Here is a 24034-nt window from a genome sequence, read left to right as displayed (position 1 = left end):
ACCCACACTTGTACCTTTCCTATTAAGTTGCAGCCATGATCTAAAAAGCCTCATTCCTTACATGCAGCTTCTTGTTCAAGGAAAGCTGAAGAACAATTCATATTTGATAACGGCTACACTGTTTTTTAGCCTACAAACAATCAAGGGCAGCAATTGCTCAGCAAACATGTCACAGGAAGATTGATAGCGGGGCTATTGTTTGTCACTGTGTGGGAGACTTATGTAATGAACTTCTTTGAAACAATGTAGTGCACTCTGACTAAAATAACATCTGCACTTTCTGAATGATGGGAATGGCCTGATCTGGCTCAGTTCTGAGCGGCTCTCTTGAACTGAACTCATTGAGCCCTCATTTGTGGAGTTTCCTGTAAATTCCTCGCTTTGTGTGTGTGTTTAATTCACCCACAGAAGAAACAAGCTGTTCACGGCTCAAAACCAATGGATCTCAGGAGACCGATGGAAGCAAGGGCATCTGCAAGGAAGCCCCATATTTCCATTCCAGCTTCCACTTCACCCACTCTACTCCATCTCTCAGACAGTGGGTTCTGGCAATCTATTTTTGTAGATTTTAAGGCCAGAAGTGACAATTAGATCATCTAGTCAGATCTCCTGTATAACACAGGACATAGAACTTCATCTGGTTATTCTTGTACTGAGCCCAATAACTTTTATCCCCTGGAATGTTCACTTGCCGGGGTGTTTCATACACCAGGCTAAAATGGGTAAGTTACTGCTTAACTTCCCAATTGTTTGTGGTGAAGTGGGATGATGGCATCAAGTGACCACTCCTTGGCCACATGCTTTCTGTATCCTCTAAGATATGCACACTGTAGAAGAGTAGAATGATTCTGAAACCAAATATTACCATACGAATAAATCAGTATTAAAATAATTCTGCAAAAAATGACCTCTCAATATATGTTGTGGGCCTTGTTCTGATTTCAATTGCACTCCACTCATCTTGGCTATTTTTAATGTAAATAAAATGAAAATATGAATTGAGACTTCATTTTTTTCCATGTAAATGTTTTTTCATGACTGAACTTGGTGAAAAGTGCCTTGAAAATGGAAATGTCATGGATATGATCCAAACTCCATTAGAATCGTTAGAAAGTTTCTCACTGGACTTCAGTGGGTTATGTCTTCAGAATAGGTCCAGTGTGGTAGAAGCAGTGTTAACTCCCTGCCTCGCTCCAACAATGCATCCTGCTGACCTGCAAACAACACTTCTAGACACAAAATTGGTCTTTGAGCCTGTAAAATCTGCACTACATCCTTCCCCTTCCCCCAATTTTTGGCATATACAAGTGTCAAGGCTAATGTCAATTTGAATTTAGGAAAGAAATAATTTCTAGTCCTTTTCTTTGTGAAGAAAACCCTGAAAAAGTAAGTCAAGCCCTAGATTTAAAAAGTTGCCACTGATTTTTCATGGAGCTCTTAGGACACTCATGGTGTCCCCTACAGATGTCCAAGAAGGATCAGGCTTAGTGCTAATACTCATGAGAATGCTCAAAGATTCCTCCAAGTAGCAAGAAGTAGCAAGGGACAATTCTAGACCCTGGCTTATTTGGAATATTGTCCCTTGTAAAATGTTCTGTCTTTGCCCTATGCACAGAAATTTTTTACACACAATTTTTATGCACAATAATTTAGGCTCTATTTGTTCTGGAGCAGGAGATTAGTGACCTGACGCCTCACTTCCTGCAGACTCAAGTTTGGCAGTGCCCCAAAGAATCATTTTACTAACCATCCCTCAAACCTTGTGGCCAGTTCTGTGCACAGTGGTAGGATCGCAGTGGATGGAGGTCTGCTACATTTTTGAGCGGAGGTTGAAAAATTGTTTTCCATACCCACCCAAAACTGCTGAAGCTGGCTTTGTCTCAGAGGGGTGGAATGTTATTTTTAAACATTTATATTAGTGTCTAGAGGCCTCAAATCAAGGTCAGGATCCCATAGTGTCCCATACACATAAAGTGACATAGTTCTAGGTCTGAGGAACTTGAAATTTAAGAGGATTGGGGGAGGTTGAGTCTCTTGTTCATAACCTGGATTGTAAACTGTTTACGGCAGAAATTGTCTCCACTACGTTCGTACTGTATGTAAGGAATGAGACCCTGCTCTCTGATTGTGGCCTGCAGATGCTATTGTAATAACAATAAAGCTGGTATCACTCTGTTGGGTCTTTCAACTATTGCACCTATAAGTATCAATTGTAGTGGTGTCTTTTGTGGTTTTGACACCTGTCCAACTCCTAGCTGGATGGAGAGCTCAGAACTTCCTTCCTTAAAGACACCAAATGGCTATTAGATGGTAACAGTTCACAATTACCTCTGACCTGGTGCTACTTTGGACAGACCTAGATGGTCTATAGCCCTTGAGCATTCTGTTGCTAAGCTCTCATTTTAATCACACTGTAATGGAATTCTCCCTAATGGAATATTGATTGTCTCTTGGGAAATTTGACAGTTCTGAAAGTGGATGGAGAAAAGAGAGAATATCTGACTCAAACAAGCAGGGCCGGCTCCAGGCACCAGGCAACCAAGCTGGTGCTTGGGGCGGCACCTGGAGGGGGGCGGCGCGGCGCTCCAGCCCCCGGGGAGAGCGGGGCCACAGCTGGGCTCGCCGCCCTCCCCCCGGCGCCCTGGCCGCCCCCCCCCCAGGGGGGGGGGGGGCGGCCGGAGGCTTTTTTGCCTGGGGCGGCAAAAAAGCCAGAGCCGGCCCTGCAAACAAGCTACATATATCTTTTTCCTAAGTGTTTGGAAAACATGGGTGTGCAAATATAAGTGGCCCCAAGGTAGCCATAACATTAAAAATTGGCACTTACTCATGAAATCACACTATGTGTTACTGCCCTTGGCAGCATTTCAGGGGTCATTTTCACACAGATGGCTTGTGTTTAACAATCTCTGTAGTGCATTAGGCACTGAGATTTTTTCCTACCATCAGACATTCAAATCTTTACCTGCATTGCAGGGACAAATTTCACTCTTCACTAATGTCTCGATACTTCTCTGCCTGTTTTACAACATCCTATCTTAGGCAGACAAGATAGGCTCCTGCTCTAGAAAAGTCTCCTAGAATAATTCTGAGACACATCACAAAAACTCTGGACAACAACATCTGTGTTGCACATCTCCCATTACAGCTCATGGGAGTGAATGCCCTGCATCATACCAAATCTCTATATCTTCTTGTTATAATTCTTCATCGTTTGTACATGTTTATGGGTATGAGATTGATTGATTGATTTTCATTTTGACATGTCAGAGTACAGCACATGTCCTTGCTCCCCTCCCCAGAGAGTGGGTTGACATTGGCATCAGAGTGATGAGTTTATAAGTATAGTAGGTTGCAGCATTTATATGGATTGAGACAGTTTCTTCAGATTATACATTAGCAGAGGTTGCCATTTTGTGGTAGGTAATGTGCATAAATCTGCATTGGATGATATGATTTGTACTGGGTGAACATGGTAAAAGAATATTCTGTGTACAGCTTTGAAATCTGGATTCAAATAAATAGGGTTGGATCAAAAAAGGTGAGGAGCTCACCAATTTAGGGGCCATCATGATGCAGTGACATCAGATAAGTTAGTTGTTTTTGTGAAGGAGAAGGAGGCTTGTTTCACTTTGTTTTAACATCTGCTAATGAAGACCATGCATAGTCTAATGCTTAAATCACAGGAAAGGGAGTTAGGAAGACTTGGGTTCTCTGCCTGCCTCTGCCACAGACTGGCAATTTACGTGGGCCAACATTTTTAAGAGGTGTCTCCAATTGAGAAGCCAAAAATCAAGACACCTGGAATGAGTGGCCACTTTTGAAAGTTTTGGCCTGAACCTCTTGGCATATCAATTCCTTCATTTATAAATTGGGGGATTATACCACTTCACAAGAATGCGGAGAGTCTTACTAGGGCTTGTAAAGTGATCTGACCTCAGATGGAAAGTTTCATTGTGCTATATTATGAAATCTTCAGCTAAGGCTGCATTCCTGGATTACTCATCTATTCTTTGATAGCACAGTGCTTCCATCATAAAGAAAAATCAGTGGCAGGTAATTATATTGAAATAATTAAAAAAAAAAGTCAGGATAGATTCTTATATGGTGAAAAAAATACTTGTTTGTTTACCTTGTCCCACAAAATATTAAACATTATAATTTGTGATACACGACATCACAAAAAAGATGTTAACTTGTATATAATGGTTTTTTGTCAGTTTCAGAAGACATATTAAGGGCTAAATTCTTCAGTGAGGTTTCACGGGGAGAGTTCAAGTACATCATGTCATACATCCCATCATTGTAACCTCTGATAAGTGCCTACTGCAAATCTTACAGCTTATTGTGAGTACACAGGGAACAGCTAGTGAGTCTGTAAATTGTTTGGAGATCCAAATTACACATTTTTATTAAGTAAATTTTGAAAAAAAAAAAAAAAAGGCCTCAGACTGAAAGTCTCTTTCCTTTGTTTACTAGTACAATGTACTCCAGTTCTATGTAATTTTAATAAATTACCTGCTCTTGTAGTCTAGCATCAAACCTTGTTTGACATTAATTGTGGCTCTCAGTTGTACTTTGAGGTGTGCCCTGTGTATGTACTGTATACAGCATGTAATTAATGAGATGAGCTTTTTTTCATCCTTTCAGTTAATTCTCTATGTTCTTTTTTTCCTTTGTGCTGCACGGCTGATAACTACCTTAGGACCCTGCAGTGGGACACAGACCCCTCAGTGCTGCAGCTCCAGTCTGACTCTGAACTTGGGTATATATCAGCTCTTTTGTTCATTTTATTATTTCTTTGCAAGAGTTATGCTGAAATTGCTTCCCAATTGAGCTGCTTTTGTGTGGGTTTAATTTATTATTATTATTGTTTTGGTGAATCTAAAGTACCATAATTTAAGTTTTCTTTTGTTAGTTTCACCAGTGATATTAAGCTTTGGCAGAGAAATTTTTTTAATGAGGAAACAGGGAAAAAAAGCCTATAAAAAGATGACCTGCAATTTCTGCTGTCCGAGAACAATAACAAACATTACCATTTCATTATGGATGAAATGTTGTTATAGTGGCGCTTTAACTGAAAATGTAATATATGCAGTTAATTATACCAATGTCTAGTTAGTATTGGTTAATTCTGACTTGTCATACTGAATTACTCACAGGATGCTTCCCTATCCCCATCTTTACCATAGTTAAAGTTAAAGTTGTTTCTCTTAGACAGTAATAATCACACCTTCTCCTTCCTTAAGAGTTAATAACGTGAACAATTATATTTGTACCCTTGGCAAATAAAACTATCACTTTCACAGCCCCAGAGTCATTTTGCTTTTTAATTGAGTCTATGTCAGTTAAGGTTTGTTTACTTATAATTAGGCTGAAATTAATACTTTTTCTAGCTTGGGATACTTTTGCCATGTGCTTGTGAAAAAGTTAACTGCTTTGAGTAACTGAAACTAACCACTATCAATGGGTGGCTGGTATATATTTTTTAAAAGGGTCAAATTTATTTAGTATGAAAGGTGTCTATTGTTGTACAATAGTGAAATCCATATTATGGAGTATTTTTATAATGGACCAATCAGCGGAAATCAGTTTTAGCCAATGACACATGAAATTCCAAATATTTCCTGATTCCCCTAACGTTAGCATCACACTGGAGATGGAACTGAAGTTCAAAGTGAAAATATGGCTTGGTGTTGAGTCATTTGATCTTGATTTGGATATCATCCATGTGATCACCAAAGTTAACTATCACAAATAGTTTGGCTGCTGCGGGAAATACTGTAGCACAAGAATCAGAGGCTAAGCTACCCAATCATTTCCTGCCAATGCTTCTCAAGGTGTGAAAATAGTTTTTCTTTGTTTATATTGTGATACAATTGTTAATACAAGTTTGAGGGTATGAATGAAGAAATAAAATGAGAGGGGAAAATATGCCACAAAATATAGACTTGAAAAGTCCACTTGCAGTAGTGGTAAGGAAACTTTTCCTCTTGAGAGGAAATCCATCAATTTGTGCAGAATTTAAGCTTTTGTTTAAACAAAATTTTCCAGCCCTGATGTTTCAGAAGCTAATCTTCTAAATAAGAACTTACATAGTACTATCTTTGTGAGACTACAGCAGGGGTGGGCAAACTTTTTAGCCCAAGGGCCAAATCGGGGTTGAAAACTGTATGGAGGGCCGGGTAAGGAAGGCTGTGCCTCCCCAAACAGCCTGGCCCCTGCCCCCAATCTGACTCCTTCCACTTCCCACCCCTTGACTGCCCCCCTCAGAACCCCTGACCCATCCAACCCCCCCTGCTCCTGGTCCCCTGACCGCCCCCTCCCGGGAATCCCCGCCCCTAATCGCCCCTGGGACCCCACCCCCTATCCAACCCCCCTGCTCCCAGTTCCCTGACTGCTCTGACCCCTATCCACACCCCCGCCCCTTGATAGGCCCCCCGGGACCCCACACCTATCCAACCCCCCCTTGTTGGATAGGGGGTGGGGTCCCGGGGGCGATTAGGGGCGGGGATTCCCGGGAGGGGGCGGTCAGGGGACCAGGAGCAGGGGGGGTTGGATGTTCCCCATCCCCTGACCTCTATCCACACCCCTGCCCCCTGACAGGCCCCCCTGGGATTCCCACGCTTATCCAACCCCCCTCCCCCCAACCGCCCCCCAGAACCTCCGCCCCATCCAACCGCCTCCTGCTCCCTGTCCCCTGACTGCCCCCCCGAGACCACCCATCCCTTATCCAACCCCCCCAGCCCTGGTTCCCTTACCATGCCACTCAGAGCAGCATGTCTGGCAGCCGCACCGCCCGGCCGGAGCCAGACACGCTGCTGCGCTGCTCGGCAGGAGCGCGCAACCCCTCCACCCAGGGCGTTGCCCACGCGGCGGCATGGCTGCAGTGGAGAGGGGACAGTGGGGGAGGGGATGGGGGCTAGCCTCCTCGGCTGGGAGCTCAAGGGCTGGGCAGTATGGTCCCACGGGCCGGATGTGGCCCATGGGCCGTAGTTTGCCCACCTCTGGTCTACAGGTAGATATTTCTAGTGCTTATGCTGCTACTCATAGTTTTCACATTGACTGCAGATTGAAATTGACAAGATTCTGGTAAATTTCATAGCTGCTATTCAGAATCCAGTTGGTCATAATGCAAATGATAAAGACCATGCCAGTTTCACTTTGCTCGGTGCTTGGCAAAGCTATGAGCAGTAATCTAGTCTGGCACTGGCCTATTCATAGGGGGAGAAGAAGAAGAAAAAATATCAGAAGAGCAGCAGTGTAGCAGACATCCTCCCACTTCCCTGCACTACAGACAGAAGTGCTGGGTAGGGTTCATCAATGTTACTCTTCCACCCCAGAACTGTTAGGCAGCTTTTGTCCTCCTCCTTTTCAGTGGCCAATTGTGATGGGTGGTGTGGCTTCAGATGTAGCCAACTCATACAGTACTACCTGGAGAATGATACAAAAAATGGAATTTTCAAAGTGTATTCACATACAGAATCCTGATAGAAATCCTGGCATCCCTTCCCAGCAATGTGGGTTGGACAGTGAGCATCCCCACGAATCAAAGTCACCCAAGTTTCCTTTCTTTTAGAAGGAAAAAGCAAAGAGCAGGGGCATATATGGCACATATATGGATAAGCACCATGACAGCCAGGCACTTTCTCTCATGCATGCACTGTCAGTGCAAAGAAAGGAATGAAGGATGATCAGGAGAGTGAATTCATAGCAAGGCTGGGTGTACCACAGGCACATGTTCTCCAATGCATGATGAGTTCTGTCCATTTCTCAATAGCAGCCAGTCTTCAGAAGGACAATTTTACCAGAAGAAACAGGGCTTCCTCTGACGGTACAGAAATTTGAAAAAGGAATGCTGCACAATAAATTCTGTAGATTGCATACAAATTGTTCATATGGCTAAAATGTCTGTAGTGGACTTGTATCTCTTCTGGTTTCTACAGACATAGGGATAATTTTTTGATGTAAAAGACTAGAGATTGCAGACTGGGGCTGCTCAGTCCCTAGTGACGTTCCATGACTAAGATCCTATGAACAGCTTTGAAAATGTATCCTTTAAAGATTCTGCAAATCCAAAAACACTCAGCAGGCTGTAGACTCAAAGGGCTTAAGAGCATCTAAAAGGAAAGATGCATGTGAGTGGGAAGCTGACATGGTTGATGGCAGATGTGTGTGCTGCCTTACAGGAAGCTTGAGTTCTGGAATAGGACATTTTAGCTTATAGTTGTGGAGCTCAGGTCCTGAATGGAGGTAATGTATTTGTGATCAAGGGCTAGACCAGCTTTTGGCTATACAAGCACCCTTTGTTGGCTGATTCATGGAGCCAAAAGGTGTGCTATGAGGCCACACACCTTCATAGAATCATAGAATATTAGGATTGGAAGAGACCTCAGGAGGTCATCTAGTACAATCTCCTGCTCAAAGCAGGACCAACACCAACTAAATCATCCCAGCCAAGGCTTTGACAAGCCGGGCCTTAAAAACCTCAACGGATGGAGGTTCCACCACCTCCCTAGGTATTCCAGTGCTTCACCACCCTCTTAGTGAAATAGTGTTTCCTAATATCCAACCTAGACCTCCCACACTGCATCTTGAGACCATTGCTTCTTGTTCTGTCATCTGCCACCACTGAGAACAGCCTAGCTCCTTCCTCTTTGGAACCCCTCTTCCGGTAATTGAAGGCTGCTATCAAATCCCCCCCCCTTCTCTTCTGCAGACTAAATAACCCCAGTTCCCTAAGCCTCTCCATGTAAGTCATGTGCCCCAGCCCTCCAATCATTTTCATTGCCCTCTGCTGGACTCTCCAATTTGTCCACATCCCTTCTGTAGTGGGGGGGACCAAAACTGGACGCAGTACTCCAGATGTGGCCTCACCAGTGCCACATAGAGGGGAATAATCACTTCCCTCGATCTGCTGGCAATGCTCCTACTAATACAGCCCAATATGCCATTGGCCTTCTTGGCAACAAGGGCACACTGCTGACTCATATCTAGCTTCTCGTCCACTCTAATCCCCAGGTACTTTTCTGCAGAACTGCTGCTTAGCCAGTTGGTTCCCAGTCTGTAGCGGTGCATGGGATTCTTCCTTCCTAAGTGCAGAACTCTGCACTTGTCCTTGTTGAACCTCATCAGATTTCTTTTGGCCCAATCCTCCAATTTGTCTAGGTCACTCAGTCTTTATTCTTTCAGATGAAGAAAGACCATTTGATATAACAGGTGATTATCAGTGCGAGACACTAGTGAGCTATGGATCTGTAAACAATGCTTAAATTAAACATGTTTGAGATTAAAAATGCAATATGTTCTTTCAGTGAAGTTCTCTAAAATGGACTTTAACTCATGTGCAGGCTATCAGTCTGCAAAGCAGTTGACCAAGTCTCAAGTCAGACTTTCACTCCTGCAAAGAGTTATTGAGTTAACGGATAGAGTATTTTCTTTAGTATTGAATGGGATTCTATAAAGGTAACACACAGACCTACTATTTTAGAAGCAGAATTAGTATGGCACCAATACTCAATTGAGACCACAATAAAGAAGTTATATGAGTGAAGAAATCTTTGGGATTTCAGTAAAGAATTCCTAGGCCTAGATAGGAGGTGACTACATAGGAGAAGTCTATTTAATCATATAAACAATGTAGATTTGAAATCAGTGATGATAGAAAAAGGAAGAGTACATGACATTTAACTTTAGTTTTTAAAGTCTGAATCCTCACCACATTTAGTCAAAGTTGTTACAGATAAGCAGCATGAGAGTAAACTTTTGGTAGGTGTTACAGATCCCCACAACATGTCTCAGGGAGCAGAAGTTTCTAGGTTTCATGTAGGGTTTTAAAACATGAATTGCTTTTCTTTACATCCGCAGAGGCACATCCTTGAAAACTGGCATCAGGCAGGCTCATTAATTCTCTAGTAAAAATGAATCACAAGCTGTAACCGCTGCTATTGCTCTAGTGGATTGTTACTTTATTGGACTGATTCATACTGGTTACCTAGTGACTCTAATTGTATTTAGCACAATAACACTCAGCGAGTCAGACGAATCAGAAAAAAAATACATATAGCTGATGCAGCAGTAGCTGGAGAACAAACTAGCTGTCATCCGTATGATACTGGTTTACTTTTGGGACTCTTATTTCCTTTCATATATCACCTTTTATGAGGAATAACCCTTAAACACAGACATATATTCTGACAGTCATGGAGAGGGGATATACAAGCTGTATTTGAACCAGTTTCCCAAACTGAGATTTTATTACAGGGTACTCAAGTTGATACAGAGCTATGAATTTACTTCCCTGCCTTCCCAGAGATGTGCGCACACACTTCCCAAAGGTTGATCTAGAGACAACCAAATTTGAAATTTGTTTAGTCAAATTATTAGTTGCAAATTAATTAATCTGAGGGATGTTGGCATTTTTTGCCCAATAGACTATTTACAGATAAATGTTACTTTATTCATCCATCTCTACAGATAATTGAATAATATTCAGGAAACAATTAGACAGTTTTTTGCCCCATCGGTCACTGAATACATTCCATTTGACTAAACATTTTCATTGTTTGACTAGCTGTCTCTATTATTTCAATAGAAACTATACTGCTTGGTTTTCTTGCTTATTTCCATGCAGTTTATGTATAGTTAGGGAAACGGAGAGAAAGCAAGACAATTCATGCCTGTATGCCAGCTCTGTGTTCCTGGTGACTCCCCCACCCTTTCGCAGCACAACTCCAGTAAAGCTATGTTGGCAGGATTCCCATAGCCATCAAATTCTCTGGGAACCCTCTTTTAAGAAGGATACTCATCAGGAGGGCAATAATCAGTCTTTATTCTGTTTCTCCCCAGCTCCATATAGGTGGTGGAGAGATGCACTTTCCCCTTCAGTTCTGTTGGCTCCTTTCCCAGCCTGTCCCCATCACTATGTGGATCACAGCACCTATAGGTGTGTAGAGGGTATCCATGCATCCTCTGTGCACAGATCTGCTGAATACATGAACAGGCCCTATGAACACAACATCTCTTGCCCTTCCTATTACATCTCCTCCCCTCAACATGAACTCTACCCCCAAAAAGGCAGAAATATGTAGTGCACAGTTTATTAACTTTAATTCTATTTTGGCTAGTAGTTCTCAGGTTAATTTCCTTCAGTGCAAAGTCAGTGTGTTTTATTAGATGCTTCCCAATAAACTAACCATACTTAGTTATTAGTTTTCATTTTAGCAGACACTAAAATTTTGTCATCCTGTCTGTGAAAGCTCACTGCGGTATTTTAATGTAACAGTGCTATATACTTACTTGACTAACCTTCTGATTTCACATTAAATCTTAGACGCAGACTTCACAAGCTAGGTGTGTCAAAGATTACCCAGGTTGATTTCTTACCACGGGAAGTGGTGTCCTACTCCAAGGAGACACAGACACCTCTTGCTACACATCAGTCTGAAGGTAAAATAGTTCCTATTTCCAAATTTGTCAAGAATATTTTGTAGCATGGATAAAAATAATATAAGCTGGTTTGTTTAGGGTTTTTTTAAATGAGGGAGAATGGCGATATTTCTATTTACCACACATTTCCTGTTTGTGTGATAACGGGTTGTCATTGAGAGTAATTATAATAATGAGTTTAAATACAGGTGGAATTAAAGTACAGCAGCCTTACAACAAGGAGTGTTCTAACAGTGGTATCATGAGGGCATATTTTCAAAGAAATAGATTATGTATCTAGTTAAGAGATTGCTTCATGCTGTTTTCTTGCTTTCTCAAGGACGTGTATTAATTCCTAAGGTTCTGTAAAGAGGTAATATTTGAATGTTACTCTCATATACTGGCTTATTGTGATGATGTCTTCTCTAGTGGATGGTCCCAGCAAGATTAGAATTTACAGATGTTCAAGGAATAGGGTCTTCTCACTTCTGGTGTTGACAGTCCTGGGTTCTATCCCTACTGACAACCCTAATGTCTGTATACATAGAGTTGCTGTTTGTTATGTTAAGTTTTGTCATCAATAAAGATATAAAACGAATACTTGACATTCTAGTACTGATCTGACCATTAGCTTAGGTTACTTAATACATATATTTGCCTTCATTGTGCTGTGCTGGTGTCATAGGCGTAGTTTGACTTCTATATTTGGGGGGCAGCTCCAATCAGGCCAACGGGGCCACATGTGGGGAGGCAAGTTCTGTGCCTGCCCAAGGCTTGCAGGTTGGAGGAATAAGGCTGCCTGTGGTCCCCCAAAACTATGCCCATGGCTGGTGTATATTGATTCTAATTTAATCGCGTACCAGTTAAACAATAGCCTAGTGCAATATGCGCCTTTTTCTTAAATATTGTATTTGTCATTTGTCACCCTGTACAGAAAAGGTAGAGGAAAACTAAAGTATAATACACTAAGCACACCCCTGGAAAGGTCATCATAAGAATTAGAGCAATATCTGAGGCACATGTTATAATTAGGGCATATGAATGAACAGGAAATGTTCAAAGGATAACTGGATGCTATACTACAGAAAATAATGTTGACCCTCCCAACTAGGATAAGAATAACATACAAGTAGGGCCCTACCAAATTCACGGCCATGAAAAATGCGTCACAGACCGTGAAATCTGTTCTTTTGTGTGCTTTTACCCTATACTATACAGATTTCAGGGAGACCAGCATTTCTCAAATTGGGGGTCCTGACCCAAAAGGGAGTTTTGGGGGGTCACAAGGTTATTTTAGGGGGTCATGGTATTGCCACCCTTACTTCTGCGCTGACTTCAGAGCTGGGCAGCCGGAGAGCGGCAGCTGTTGGCTGGGTGCCCAGCTCTGAAGGTAGCAGCACAGAAGTAAGGCTGGCAATACTATACCATGCCATCCTTACTTCTGCGCTGCTGCTGGTAGCGACTCTGCCTTCAGAGCAGGGTTCCTGACCAGCAGCTGCCGCTCTCCAGCTGCTCAGCTCTGAAGGCAGCGCCGCCGCGCGCAGCAGCACAGAAGTAAGGGTAGCAGTATTGCAACCCCCCTACAACAACCTTGTGACCTCTTCCCCCCCCCCCCAAACACACACAACTGCTTTTTGGGTTAGGACCCCTACAATTACAACACTGTGAAATTTCAGATTTAAATACCTGAAATCATGACATTTATTATTTTTAAAGTCCTATGACTGTGAAATTGACCAAAATGGACTGTGAATTTGGTAAGGCCCTACATATAAGGATCAAGAAGATTGCAATGGGTGAATCAATACGTTTGCCTAAATGTAAGTTATTGCCTGAAGAGATACATATTTATATATTGGAAATATGCCTGATTGTTTTTCTACAACTGTGTTATCACTTGTCCCTTTAAGATTACATCAGGGGAGGGCCCTTGTGCCAAATATTCAAATTCCCCTCCATTATATAAGAAGTTTACTTTCCAATCATTGGTATTTTATTCACCTGGTGTAGGATTGTAGGCCCACATTAGACCTGGGTGAACTATAGTTTTAAATTGAGTTTTGATGTTAACACAAGTCCCAAAGCATGTGACCAAAAAGAATGAACTCACGAGAAAGGAGGGTTGTTTGTGTTAAATGTGTAGTGATGCTTGACATTTCTACATCATCTTATTTAAGGTCTGGGTTGAGGTAACAGAAATAAAAAAAATATGGTTAATTGAGTCTGAGGTGCAGGAAATGATTAGTTTGTTTAGTTTATTATAAAAAAATGCTTAGTTTAGTAGTTAGGGAAAAATATGGCAAAATGAGCTAAGAAAAGGACCTTGAAGAAAGGGGCCTAGTCATTGCTCTTGTCTTGACCAGGGCAGCGGACAGGGTTCAGCCCTATGCTGCTTCATCTGCCCTTACCCAAGGTCTGATAATCAGCAGTGACATCACTTGTCTGCCATAGTGTATAAAAAGACAAAGATTGTAGGGGTTTCCTTGTGAGAGCTTTTCCTTATGCCCCTGGAGTAATGCCATGGAGGGAAGGTATCCCCAAGCCTGATCCTGTTGTGAGTATTTGGCCAATGCTTGCAACTGTATTGTTGCTAGCATATAGAGTATGAGTGTATATATGCTTATACTTGTATTTTGGATGTAACCAACACCAAGTGGCCTTTGAACTAATAAAGATATGCTTGTGTGGAAACTGAGTCATGGTAAACCTTAATAAACTTATTAGGAAAATTATTCCCAACATCCGGTGCCAGAGGTGTTCAATTGTGTGGATGAGTCACCGCTCCCGGCAGACATGGCCTCATGAGCAAAATCTCCTTATGCTCTGCCTGCCATTCAGATTTTTTGGAAGAGATGGAAGAAGTGCCTGCTTTAGGAGGCTTTTTCAAATTCAACTTTGGCTGAGGCTCTCCTCATTTATCTGATACCTGATCACTGGAGAAGTCAGATTTGTCACTGAGGCAGAGACTACTTCACTGGCTTCAGGTCTGTATCCACCTCATCTCTGGACCATGTCAGAAGGTCAGTGCTAGATAGGGAGACGATGTCCTTCCTTTCTCAGGCAATTTCCTTACCTGTAGCTAGGAGATGCTAAAGACATTCATTAATATGAGTACTTCTCCCAGTGCAATGGCCCAGGCCATCACACACGCTGAACTGTCTTTTCTAACAGCCTGAACTGAAGTGGTTGCCTCTATACATCTGTATGAAGAAGTGGATAATAAAGATCTCCTTTACTACTAAACCCTCCAATTGTTAACAGAATGCCTTGCCTAGTTGAGTTATCCCTTTAAAGATGACAACCCCTTACCTTTCCAGAGGAAATTAGCAGGGAACTGGTAAGGTAGGCCTGCCATTTCATAATCTGATGTTAAACATCTCAAGTGAAAAATGTGGAGCAGACAAATCTGGACCTAATTTAGGAGAATTTTTGTTCAACTACATATAGCCAGGAAAATGAAATGTTAATAATACATAGATGATAAGACTCCAAACTGGGAGAACAAAGCCATGTATTGGGCCAGATTCTGACCTGATTTACACCAGTGCAAATCAAGAGTGATTCCCTTCATCTCAGTGGAGTTACTTCTAATTATATCAGTACAACTAAGACCAAAATCCTGCCCATTGGTTGCAAACTAGGGGAAGATAGCATATGCAGGGAGGCCCTGAAGATAAGTTTAGACTGCCTTGCACTTGAGCAAGGACTAATCAATGGGATACTCTGTGTGAAGAGAAGCTCAATGTGAGAACTATATTGGTTGCCATGTTGGTATATATTGCAGGTTAAAAGCATTGCTAGGCAAACAATGTCAGGGTGAACTGGATGCTCCAAATAGCCTGCACTGACAGAGCCCTTCCTAAATACCAGGTCTTTCTGTGCTTGGCTAATTCTGACCTTCTAAGTCAAAGTTATAGTGAAGAGGTAAAGGAAAGACATAGAAGTTCATGGTCACACCAAACCTAGCAAGGTGAAGAATTAAAGTTCACTGTATACTCCTCATCTCTACTTCTGCTGGCCCATCACAAGGTGAGACAACCCCACTACAGAGTTCTGGCAGAGAAAAGCATTTTTGTTATTGGTTGATAATCCTCCACCCTCTGTGGTCACATTCAAAGAAACAAAAACAGGAAGAACAAGGTTTAATATTTAAACATGGGAAAGAATAGTCCCCCCAATGTCTGCTCTAAAGTGGATGAAATATGTTGAAACTATTCATAGTTTCTAGGACTGGAAGGGACCTCGAGAGGTCATAGAGTCCAGTCCCCTGCCCGCATGGCAGGACCAAATACTGTCTAGACCATCCCTGATAGACATTTATCTAACCTACTCTTAAATGTCTCCAGAGATGGAGATTCCACAACCTCCCTAGGCAATTTATTCCAGTGTTTAACCACCCTGACAGTTAGGAACTTTTTCCTAATGTCCAACCTAGACCTCCCTTGCTGCAGTTTAAGCCCATTGCTTCTTGTTCTATCCTTAGAGGCTAAGGTGAACAAGTTTTCTCCCTCCTCCTTATGACACCCTTTTAGATACCTGAAAACTGCTATCATGTCCCCTCTCAGTCTTCTCTTTTCCAAACTAAAGAAACCCAATTCTTTCAGCCTTCCTTCATAGGTCATGTTCTCAAGACCTTTAATCATTCTTGTTGCTCTTCTCTGGACCCTTTCCAATTTCTCCACATCTTTCTTGAAATGCGGTGCCCAGAACTGGACACAATACTCCAGCTGAGGCCTAACCAGAGCAGAGTAGAGCGGAAGAATGACTTCTCGTGTCTTGCTCACAACACACCTGTTAATACATCCCAGAATCATGTTTGCTTTTTTTGCAACAGCATCACACTGTTGACTCATATTTAGCTTGTGGTCCACTATAACCCCTAGATCCCTTTCTGCCGTACTCCTTCCTAGACAGTCTCTTCCCATTCTGTATGTGTGAAACTGATTTTTTCTTCCTAAGTGGAGCACTTTGCATTTGTCTTTGTTAAACTTCATCCTGTTTAACTCAGACCATTTCTCCAATTTGTCCAGATCATTTTGAATTATGACCCTGTCCTCCAAAGCAGTTGCAATCCCTCCCAGTTTGGTATCATCCGCAAACTTAATAAGCGTACTTTCTATGCCAATATCTAAGTCGTTAATGAAGATATTGAACAGAGCCGGTCCCAAAACAGACCCCTGCGGAACCCCACTCATTATGCCTTTCCAGCAGGATTGGGAACCATTAATAACAACTCTCTGAGTATGGTTATCCAGCCAGTTATGCACCCACTTTATAGTAGCCCCATCTAAATTGTATTTGCCTAGTTTATCGATAAGAATATCATGCGAGACCGTATCAAATGCCTTACTAAAGTCTAGGTATACCACATCCACAGCTTCTCCCTTATCTACAAGACTCGTTATCCTATCGAAGAAAGCTATCAGATTGGTTTGACATGATTTGTTCTTTACAAATCCATGCTGGCTGTTCCCTATCACCTTACCACCTTCCAAGTGTTTGCAGATGATTTCCTTAATTACTTGCTCCATTATCTTCCCTGGCACAGAAGTTAAACTAACTGGTCTGTAGTTTCCTGGGTTGTTTTTATTTCCCTTTTTATAGATGGGCACTATATTTGCCCTTTTCCAGTCTTCTGGAATCTCTCCCGTCTCCCATGATTTTCCAAAGATAATAGCTAGAGGCTCAGATACCTCCTCTATTAGCTCCTTGAGTATTCTAGGATGCATTTCATCAGGCCCTGGTGACTTGCAGGCATCTAACTTTTCTAAGTGATTTTTAACTTGTTCTTTTTTTATTTTATCTGCTAAACCTACCCCCTTCCCATTAGCATTCACTAGGTTAGGCATTCCTTCAGACTTCTCGGTGAAGACCGAAACAAAGAAGTCATTAAGCATCTCTGCCATTTCCAAGTTTCCTGTTACTGTTTCTCCCTCTTCACTAAGCAGTGGGCCTACCCTGTCTTTGGTCTTCCTCTTGCTTCTAATGTATTGATAAAAAGTCTTCTTGTTTCCCTTTATTCCTGTAGCTAGTTTGAGCTCATTTTGTGCCTTTGTCTTTCTAATCTTGCCCCTGCATTCCTGTGTTGTTTGCCTATATTCATCCTTTGTAATCTGTCCTAGTTTCCATTTTTTATATGACTCCTTTTTATTTTTTAGATCATGCAAGATCTCGTGGTTAAGCCAAGGTGGTCTTTTGCCACATTTTCTATCTTTCCTAACCAGCGGAATAGCTTGCTTTTGTGCCCTTAATAGTGTCCCTTTGAAAAACTGCCAACTCTCCTCAGTTGTTTTTCCCCTCAGTCTTGATTCCCATGGGACCTTACCTATCAGCTCTCTGAGCTTACCAAAATCCGCCTTCCTGAAATCCATTGTCTCTATTTTGCTGTTCTCCCTTCTACCCTTCCTTAGAATTGCAAACTCTATGATTTCATGATCACTTTCACCCAAGCTGCCTTCTACTTTCAAATTCTCAACGAGTTCCTCCCTATTTGTTAAAATCAAGTCTAGAACAGCTTCCCCCCTAGTAGCTTTTTCAACCTTCTGAAATAAAAAGTTGTCTGCAATGCAGTCCAAGAATTTGTTGGATAGTCTGTGCCCCGCAGTGTTATTTTCCCAACATATATCCGGATAGTTGAAGTCCCCCATCACCACCAAATCTTGGGCTTTGGATGATTTTGTTAGTTGTTTAAAAAAAGCCTCATCCCCCTCTTCCACCTGGTTAGGTGGCCTGTAGTAGACTCCTAGCATGACATCACCCTTGTTTTTTACCCCTTTTAGCCTAACCCAGAGACTCTCAACACTTCCATCTCCTATGTCCATCTCTACCTCAGTCCAAGTGTGTACATTTTTAATATATAAGGCAACACCTCCTCCCTTTTTCCCCTGTCTATCCTTCCTGAGCAAGCTGTATCCATCCACACCAACATTCCAATCATGTGTATTATCCCACCAAGTTTCAGTGATGCCAACAATGTCATAGTTATATTTATTTATTAGCACTTCCAGTTCTTCCTGCTTATTACCCATACTTCTCGCATTTGTATATAGGCATCTAAGATACTGGTTTGATCTTTCCTCCCGGTTTTGTCCTGACCCTCCTTTCTCTCTGCCAATATAGCCCACACTTCCTCTCGTCTCCGACCCATCTCCCAGGTCTCCATGTTCCCCACTTACCTGCGGGCTTTGCTCACCTGTCCCCGTCGAACCTAGTTTAAAGCCCTCCTCACTAGGTTAGCCAGTCTGTGTCCAAATAGGGTCTTTCCCCTCCTCGAAAGGTGAACGCCATCTCTGCCTAGCAGTCCTTCCTCAAATAGCATCCCGTGGTCTAGGAAGCCAAAGCCCTCCTGGCGACACCATCTTCGCAGCCAGGCATTCACCTCCATGATGCATCTGTCTCTGCCCGGGCCCCTACCTTTGACAGAAAGAATCAAAGAGAATACCACTATTCTTCATTTCTAGTCAGCTGCAAGGGTTTCCCCGTTCACAAGTAAAATTAGAAATAAATACCAGCCTTCCTGTAGAGAAGGAGATCCAGGAAAGAGCGGCTTAGACTTTCAAAGTGGTAATTAGTTGGAGTCACCAAGGGATAAATAGATTCCATATTCCTGGTCCCCTAGTCTGCTGGGAATTTACCTTCCAGGTTTACAGTCCAATCTTCTAAATCTCTTTATGAAGGCTGAACCTTTCCATATTGTTTGTCTGAAAGATTTAAAGTAACAATGAACAGAGGAGATTGTCTTGTAGAAATAGACCTAAAGAAAACTCTACAATGTTTCTTTAGTGCAAAACAACAAAATATTCCCAATAGTCTCTTGAGAGATGGTTTTACCAGTGGTGAGTGAGAACGTTTGGCCTTTTCATTGTCCCAAGGTAGCTTGCCATGATTGAGCCAGTTACTCAGTTCCTAATGCAGGATTTCAGAAGCAGACTGTCCCAACCCTATTTTCTGGTTGGAAAAAGACAATCAATAAACCCTACAACGGCATTGATAGTTACTTCATCTAAGCCAGAAATTTAAAAAAATCTCTTTTTCAGAGACCTGCAGCTGTTACAAATCAGGTGTCAGGACCAGACCTTCTATCAACAGAGCTTTATATCTTGTTAGTCAGAAAGGGACACATGAGAAACTCAGGTTTAGAAATATCAGTCTGGAGTTATTCCCTCAGAGAGGTTGCTGCATCTAGAGCACTGAGCGATATAGACTTATCCCCAGTAGTAGCTGCACCCCACTGGCCTGGAGTCAGGACATTTATAAACCAGTAGAGGAAAGATTCATATTGATAAGTACTGCTTGACATCTGAGTTTCAGCTACTGTGAATGCTAGAGTCTCAGCTCCTCTGCTACTAAAAAGGTATCTCCTGACTTTAAAAGAAATAATGAGATTATTCGTCCCTACCTAAAAACAGATTCACTGCTCTACAGCCAAAATGCTTCTGAAATAAATGTAGTCAAACTTTACTAATTCTGGGTCACTGAGAACGAAAATGATGCTTAAAATTGTTGATTGGCTCTAGTTTTCAAGATATGCTATTGGGTCAGTATATACGACCCTTGACTTGGGAATGGCGGAGGATAAGTGAGTTATAAAGGGAAGGGATCTCAATTTAAACCAGAAATGACTAAAATACATCTTTGACTGGATCTATGAATAAATCTATGACTGGGTTTGGACAGTACTTGCTTTTTAGGCTTAACAATGAATGATGCAATCTGAAGCTGGTATTGCGTCATACATGATATGAATTGCATCATGTTATTCCTAGAAGTTATGGATGATGCAATCATAACGAAGCTTACATCACTCTGCTGAACAAATTGCCCTATATCAGCTCTAGAAATCATACAGTGTCGTGCTCTCTTATTTGTCAGTGTTTGATTTTGCAAAGGGACACATTTCTGTTTAGCCAAAGTGAGCAGAGATGCCTCGTACTTGTGTGAACAGTGCAGATAACTTCTGCTATGTTTGTGGTGAAGTGACTTTTGCATCACAAAAGCGCAGTATAACCACTATGGTTAAGAAAGCCTATCACCTTTATTTTGGCTGCAAAATTGGAGATCAGGACAAGAGGTGGGCCCCACACATATGCTGCAACACTTGTGCAACAAATCTTCGCCAGTGATTGAACAGGAAAAGGAAATCTATGCCTTTTGCAGTGCCAATGATTTGGAGAGAGCCAACAGATCATACCAGCAATTGTTACTTCTGCATGGTGTCTCCAGTTGGGAAAGGTGTGTCAAAGAAGAAAAAGTGGACTGTGCATTATCCAAACATTCCATCAGCTATACGCCCAGTACCCCACGGAGAAGGACTGCCGGTTCCTGATGCACCAGAATCATTCTCACTTGAGTCAGACTAGGAAGAGGAAGAGGATGAAACTTCTGGTCCTGAACCATCAATATCACAGGACTCACATTTTCTCCCATCCTCCTCCTCTGAACCACACCTCATAACACAAGGTGAACTGAATGACCTTGTCAGGGATTTGGAACTACCCAAGAGTAAGGCAGAGCTGTTGGGCTCCAGACTACAGCAGTGGAATCTCCTGGCAGGTGATGTTAGGGTTTCCATGTTCCGTGACCGTCAAAAGGATCTTGTCCCATTCTTCTTCATGGAAGGTGATCTTGTAGCCTGCAACAACATCGATGGTGTGATGGCAGCCCTCAACATCGTTCACGATCCAGATGAGTGGAGACTGTTCATTGATTCATCGAAGACAAGTCTTAAAGCTGTTTTACTGCAGAATGGCAATGTTTTGCCAGCAATTCCAGTTGGTCATGCAGTCCATATGAAGGAAACCTATGGCAACATGAAACAACTTTTGAGGTACATAAACTATGACCAACATCAGTGGCAGCTTTGTGGCGATTTGAAGGTGGTTGCTCTCTTGCTTGGTCTGCAGACTGGATACACAAAGTACTGCTGTTTTCTCTGCGAATGGGATAGTCGTGCAAGAGATTCCCACTACATCAAGAAAGATTGGCCACTCTGACAGTCATTGGAGCCTGGGAGGAAAAGTGTTCAGCATCCACCACTTGTTGAATCAAGGAAGATTTTGTTACCACCCTTACACATCAAGCTGGGTCTGATGAAGAACTTTGTCAAGGCCATTGTCAAAACACAAGCAGCTTTCAAGTACCTCCGTGGAAAATGTCCAAGGTTAAGTGAAGCTAAGATAAAGGAAGGTGTCTTTGTTGGTCCTCAGATTCGTGAACTTCTTCGAGATGATGCATTTGACCATGCACTGCGTGGCAAGGAAAAGACGGCATGGAAAGCCTTCCAGTTAGTGGCAATAAATTTTCTCAGAAACCACAAGGCAGACAACTACAGGTTGTTGGTGGAAAACCTCCTCAAGGCATACAAAAGCCTTGGTTGCAACATGTCCCTAAAGATACATTTTTTGCACTCTCATCTAGATTTTTTTCCACCGAACTGCAGAGCAGTAAGTGACGAGCACGGCGAGCAATTTCACCAGGACATTGCAACAATGGAGAAATGCATCAGGGCAAATGGAGCCCATCAATGCTTGCAGACTATTGCTGGACAGTGACAAGAGATGCTCCATTTAATGAATACAAGAGACAAGCCAAGAAGCGCCGAGTAGACACTGAATAGGACTAAACTATGTACATAATAGCTTTTTGCCTTTTGTTTCATAATAAATTTTATTTATATAACCCTTTTGCTGATTTTTAAAGTGTTACATAAACAGGACAGGTGAAATATTATCATGTAAAGCAACCATAAACACATGAAAAGACCTAGGTTTACAATTTATGATTAAAACTCTACTATCTACACAATATACATAGACATAAAATGTAAAAACTTAAATATCTTAGAAACAGTAGCCAATCAGTTGTTTTGTCATATTTGAATTCAGCACATCAAAATACATAATAAATAGCACATTTTATCTATGAAGCAGACGACTTCTCAAAAATTGTAGACCAGTGTTTCCTTTCCTTTTAAGAGCAGGTAATTCTCTTTATTTGAGGGGAATAATAACATATTATTTCTCCCACCACTCTGTTATTTCAGAGGATGTGTGTATGTATCCTTTCCACCTTTTGAGCACAAGTACCTAATTCTCTTGCTTTGTTTAGGTCAGAGTAAGCGTCCACCCTTTTCTTTTCTTTCCTTCCCAGAAGTGGATGACTTCAAAAAATCTAGATCCTGGGTTTGGAGTCGAAGAAAGACAGGGTTCCCTCCTCCTTGTTAAGTCATAATTGAACTTGAATTTTGGTCTTTGAACATATTCAGAGATATCTTACCTTCACGTCCTACATTTCCATGAAAAGCATGTGAGGCTTGATTCAGGCCTGAGTAATGCCAGCTTTTATCTTAGGGAGCTTTTGATGGTGGGACTGCTCCTTAGAGAAGGGATTGCAAGCAATAGAGAAAGAAACTTAAATTGTTCCACTGGGACAAACTGCACTGGGTCATCCGTATTCTCATAAGTAACATTCCAAAGTAGCCTTCACCAATGACTGCATCCCCGGAAGTAATTCAGTGCTTGCCCTTACCTGGTGGCTCACCAAGGAGAAGGCAACAGTGCCTGATCTCTGCCAGGGATGAATCTCCTGCTAAAGTGCAGCTGCTCCCAGTGGTGCAGGTGTCTGCATGTCTGCACTACCTTTGACGCGGGTGTATGCGTGTGTGTGTGTGTGTGTGAATGGAGCACCATCAACACTGTAACGCAGACAGGAGAAGTATCTGCCCTTGCTAGTGTTTTGTTCTCTCTTTCTTTTAACCAGAAGTAAATTCTACACGTTATATTTATTCCTTTTCTATCATGCTAGTGGAATCTACTCTCTCATGTGAGATATTAAGCTTGTGCAGTTTTTCAGGCTTGTTAGGCTACTTATAATAGGTACCTGGATCTGAAGACTGTTACTGAAAAATAAGCTCCTTATATAGAGGAGGGAAATTTGAACTTTTGGCACAAGAGATTTTCTGACATTCACTTGACATCTTCTTGTACAAAAACAAGGTATTATTCTCCTGCTATAAACAGAATGACCTATTCCTAAATTGTAAGGATTGTGCCAAACTCAGCCAAGGAATCCAACTCTTTTGACTTCAGTGGAGTTACACCGAGGATGCTTTGGGCTCAATCTAGCTATTGTAATATATTCCTAATGTTAATATGGGCTATTTAGGAAAGCGAAAGGAATAACCATTGCATTCAGTTTTGAAGTGGACCAAATAAAGTGGCAAACCTACTGTGGAGGCTCAGGGTATTTCGTATTTCTTGGCTGTTGTAATTCTCCAAAGTAATGTTACTGAAAGTAATACGTTTTTAAAAATGAATCGGGACCACCCCATGTCCAGGATTGCCAACTGCAGGAGTTAAAAAAATCATGAGTCAAGCCCCCAAAATCATGAAATTGGTCTAAAAATAATAAGATTTTTTAAAAATAATTCCTTGAGTCATTTTTGTCTTCTGTTTTTGATCCTTTAGGGGGCATGTTTTAAAGCTTTTCTCTGTAATTATGAGGGCTCAAAATGTACTCTTTTTTTTTTTAATGGTAGCAGGGATTCTGGCATATTCATATGATTTCAGGATCTAGGGCTTTAAGAAAAACACCACATGTGCTAAGACTCCTC

At 41.9% G+C, this 24034-nt stretch overlaps 1 protein-coding gene across 1 annotated transcript in view; it reads left to right on the top strand.

The window, feature by feature from the left end:
• The window catches only part of DYNC1I1 (dynein cytoplasmic 1 intermediate chain 1), a 234361-nt gene that overhangs the window by 27360 nt on the left and 182967 nt on the right, over window positions 1–24034 (top strand). The window contains exons 4-5 of the mRNA XM_024212904.1: window positions 4703–4762; window positions 11330–11445. Of these exons, the coding sequence (XP_024068672.1) occupies window positions 4703–4762; window positions 11330–11445 (176 nt within the window). The remainder of the gene's footprint in view (window positions 1–4702; window positions 4763–11329; window positions 11446–24034) is intronic.

The sequence above is a fragment of the Terrapene carolina genome, unplaced genomic scaffold (assembly GCF_002925995.2).
Source record: "Terrapene carolina triunguis isolate 2854851 unplaced genomic scaffold, T_m_triunguis-2.0 Scaffold84, whole genome shotgun sequence".
Lineage (NCBI taxonomy): Eukaryota > Metazoa > Chordata > Testudines > Emydidae > Terrapene > Terrapene triunguis.
The sequence above is the reverse complement of the archived record's forward strand: the minus strand, read 5'-3'. Positions and strand labels throughout refer to the sequence as shown.